The sequence below is a fragment of the Eurytemora carolleeae genome, unplaced genomic scaffold (assembly GCF_000591075.1).
Source record: "Eurytemora carolleeae unplaced genomic scaffold, Eaff_2.0 scaffold495, whole genome shotgun sequence".
NCBI classification, from domain to species: domain Eukaryota; kingdom Metazoa; phylum Arthropoda; class Copepoda; order Calanoida; family Temoridae; genus Eurytemora; species Eurytemora carolleeae.
The window spans coordinates 155,486-160,073 of NW_019397131.1; the positions used below are offsets into that span (position 1 = coordinate 155,486).

Sequence of the window (4,588 nt, forward strand, 5' to 3'; positions counted from 1 at the left end):
CATGTATGTACTTATATTAGGCCCATGTATGTACTTATATTAGGCCCATGTATGTACTTATATTAGGCCCATGTATGTACTTATATTAGGCCCATGTATGCACTTATATTAGGCCCATGTATGTACTTATATAAGGCCCATGTATGTACTTATATTAGGCCCATGTATGAACTTATATTAGGCCCATATATGCACTTATATTAGGCCCATGTATGTACTTATATTAGGCCCATGTATGTACTTATATTTGGCCCATGTATGAACTTATATTAGGCCCATGTATGTACTTATATTAGGCCCATGTATGTACTTATATTTACCCAAAAAGCATGATTTAGGCCAGAGGAATTCAACACTAAGATTTAAAGAAATTTATCGTCATTAAAGTCTCATCCGTGGAGGGTAACTCTGTAACATGATATATTATATGTACCATGATACAATGATATATAGTATGATACAATGATATATAGTATGATTAATGATATGTAGCATTATACAATGATATGTAGTATGATACAATGAATTGTAGCATGATACAATAATATGTAGTATGATACAATGATATGTAGTATTATACAATGATATGTAGCATGATACAATGATATGTAGTATTATACAATGATATGTAGCATGATACAATGAAATGTAGCATGATACAATAATATGTAGTATGATACATTATATGTAGTATGATACAATGATATGTAGTGTGATACAATGATATGTAGCATGATACAATGATCTGTAGTATGATACAATGATATGTAGTATGATACAATGAAATGTTGCATGATACAATAATATAGAGCATGATACATTATATGTAGTATGATACAATGATATGTAGTATGATACAATGATATGTAGCATGATACAATGATATGTAGCATGATACAATGATATGTAGTATGATACAATGAAATGTAGCATGATACAATAATGATATCAATAATATGCAGTATGATTTAATGACATGTAGCATGATACAATACTACATATCATACTACATATCAATAATATGTAGTATGATACAATGACATGTAGCATGATACAATGATATGTATCGTACTACATATCAATAATATGTAGCTTGATACAATGATATGTAGTATGATACAATAATATGTAGCTTTATACAATGACAAGTAGCAATACAATGATATGTTGCATGATACAGCAATGTACCTTGTTTTCTCTTGAAGAAGGAAGGGTTTGACCGTAGAGCTGGTTTGATCAATCTCCAGATTAAAAAACATTCTGGTAGAGTTTATCAGAATATCTAAAAAAAATTCGCAATAATTTTTAAGATCTTGAAATTAAGACAGTTTACATAGTCATGAGACATGGGACCGACTTTAATGAATTTGAGTTAGGTCGCTAAACTACCTACTGCTGCAGTTCAAATCTTGAAACACAAGTTCAAATATTTGAATCAGTGTTACAGAATTTGAACGTTTTAAATTTGTTTGAAAGAGATGAAACTAAGTTATGATAATTGTAAAGAAGATAAACGAAACGATCTTTTTCAAAATGATTGTTCCGGAAAACAATAGTTTTTAAAAACGATCGTTCATAAATGGAAAAAACTTTCGTTTTTGTTTAAAAAAGACAGTTTTAAAATGAAAACGCTAGTTTTGGAATGAAAACTATCCTTTTGGAATGAAAACGATAGTTTTGGAATGAAAACGTTCGTTTTGGAATGAAAACGATTCTTTTGATTGATCGTTTTGGAATAAAAACGACAAATGCAGCATATTTTAATAAAAAATAAATATTTGAATCTACAAACCTCGCTTTAAAATTTAAACAAAAACGATTGTTTGTTTTACAACTATAGTTTTTTTTTCGTTTTTCGTTTAAGAAGCTTAAAACTATTATTTCGTTAGTTTACTAATCAGTTTTTCTAAAATTAAATGTTAGTTATTTTTAAAAAATCCAAAATTAGAACGATCTCTTTTCAGATAGTTTTTGAAAACTATGCCCATCCCTAAATCTGAAACTAATGATTTAAACTTAGGGGCTGCAGCGAAAAGGAAAAATCTTTTCGCGAAAATTTTCGTGTTTTTTCGAATTTCGTTCGCTCGTGAAAACATGCGAAAATTTTCGCTTTTTTCGCGGAATTTCGCATCAATCTGTTTCGCGAAAAATTAGGAATTAAAAAAATAGTTTAGCCACAATTTATTTTCGAAATGCGAAATTTTTTTATATGAACTCTATGCACCCATACACAATACACATAATGAGAGAATTTGATTTGGAAACTTTTATTTCCTTTGACACATCCAATTATACAGTACACACAAATATACGTAAACAGGGTTACCCACAAAGAATGAGACGATTATTTACGGAATTTACTGTGCCATTTTCTTACAATATGATTTAGTGTAATTATAACTGAAACTCCAAAAACAAATTTAGTCTTCATGTGTTATAATTTAAAACTTAATTGTCGCCCTGAATCTTCAATCATTGATCTGAAGATTAACGACACATAGTTCTTCTTATTCGTGTTCTTGGTGGAATAAATAATCTTGCATTTAGATAAATGTCTTAATCCAAATGGGATCTGACAGCTGAAATCAATCTCAAAGACGACAAGAATACACAGTTTTTTGGTTCTTACTGTATTTATTTACAGAAAATTAGATTTTAGCGTTTAACAAGATTTTTTCATTGAAATTTCTGACAAGTATTACCTTTGACGTAATCTGTAAGTATTTGATGGAGATGTCCAGGTATACCGGGGGAATGTAGATGTCCAGGTATACCGGGGGAATGTGGATTTGGGGATTTGTATCTGGGAAAAAGTTCTCCCGGATTTTGTGTTATTAGGGAGACCGGATTTTCTCCCAAGAGGGAAACCGGATGTCGTCTTAGAACCGGATACTTGAAAGGAACCAGTCCAGAACGTAGATTTGATCTTGGATACTCAGAGTTTTTGTCTGGTTTTAATGAAGCAAGTCCAAAGCACTCTAGCCCTAAATTATTAAAAGCCTTAACATTTCATTAGTAATGTCGAACAAAACATTCAAAATATGAAATAAAATAATAATGAAAGTAGAAATAAAAAATTTATTATAGGCTTTTAATTTTTCATTGGACAACCATACAGTCCCCTAGTTCTAAACCGGGGTTTGCCCCACTTTTAACAGTGAGTTTTAGGTTTGGGCTCAAATTGAAAAAATTGAATTTGTACCATCTCATGAGCAAAAGATACTAATGGTAGAATTTCGTCATTTTTTGATATGTTGGAATTAATTCAGAAAAAAATGAAACTTGCGCTATGAGTTACGATTAGGGATGGATCGTATTCATTTTTTTAAAAAACGATCGTTTCATTATGAAAACGACGACGAAAAAACTAAAAATGAAATAAATATGATTGGTTATACAAATTTAAACTTTCAACACCATTAATATATGTTCATAATAAATATATATAATAAATCTGTAAAAAATATATATATAAAGTTGTAAACTCTGTTTTTTTTATCCGACTATAAATCAAGAACCCCGGGACCAATTTGCCTCAAATTTTGATTGGGGAACTCGAGAGATCCACAGGAATGTTCTTTGCTTAGCTTTGAGATTCTAAGTCGAGTAAGTCAACTTTTATTCTGAAAATTTAGTTTCCTGGTAAAATTGACAAAGTGCGGGTAGACGACGGGAGTAACTATGAGTAACCTAGGCAATGCAAGTACAGTTAAACCCTAAATGAGCCATACATCGAAAGAATTTATCAAATATCGTCTTGACAAATTTTCAATGGGTTTTATACTACTTTACGTAAATCTCAGTATTTGCGAAAATAAATAAAAATCCATGAATATGCAGAAACAGTTTTAAAGAGCTTCAAATAATCATTAATTAAAAAACTAAATATCTGCAACATTCCATTATCAGAAAGTGAAGATACGACATTTGATGAATTCTTACGATGTATGGCTTATTTAGGGTTTAACTGCATGTAATAATGTATTAACATATTTCACATAGGATTACGCACAATGGATGGCACTTTATTGCAACGACTAAAACTCTTTAAAAAAGAAAAGCTAAAATGTGTTAAATATGTTCCAAAATCGTATTTTTAATCAAAGAAAGAAACAATTGTTGAAAGAAAATGTACAGTCGTCTCCGAAGTCTCATTTAGTGTTGGTAATCCTGCATTTGCGGTATAATTACCTAATAGTAGAGAAACCAAGAATATAAATTTCCGTAAATCCATTTTTCCCCTATTTATTAAACGGCATTTTATTAACCTTGAAAAAAATAATAAAATAAAATAATAAAACTAGTAATTCTATTTGTTTAATCCTAACCCTACAAAATTCCGGAGGGGGGGGGGGGGGGTCCGATTTTATTCAGTGAAATAGGTGTTTGAGAATGTGGGCGAAATTTTACATGAGCCAAGGTCTAGAGCATTTTGAAAATTGTAGAACACTTGTAATTTCAACAACTCCTAGAATACCAAATCTAAAAGCACTGATTTAACCCCCCCCCCCCCCTACTCATATTTTTATTTTTACAAATTGTATACTGTAAGAATGGAGAGAAGCTTACTTGTAAATAAACTGTAGTC

The 4,588-nt window shown here is 30.5% G+C and overlaps 1 protein-coding gene across 3 annotated transcripts in view; it reads right to left on the bottom strand.

The window, feature by feature from the left end:
- The window catches only part of LOC111712186 (uncharacterized), a 16,644-nt gene extending 12,383 nt beyond the window's left edge, over positions 1-4,261 (bottom strand). For all 3 annotated transcript variants that reach the window (XM_023486732.1, XM_023486731.1, XM_023486729.1), the window contains exons 1-3: positions 4,192-4,261; positions 2,703-2,984; positions 1,189-1,282 (exon numbers count right to left, since the gene is read on the bottom strand). In XM_023486732.1, the coding sequence (XP_023342500.1) occupies positions 1,189-1,282; positions 2,703-2,984; positions 4,192-4,234 (419 nt within the window). In that variant the 5' untranslated portion in view covers positions 4,235-4,261. The remainder of the gene's footprint in view (positions 1-1,188; positions 1,283-2,702; positions 2,985-4,191) is intronic.
- Between the last annotated feature and the right edge of the window lie 327 nt (positions 4,262-4,588).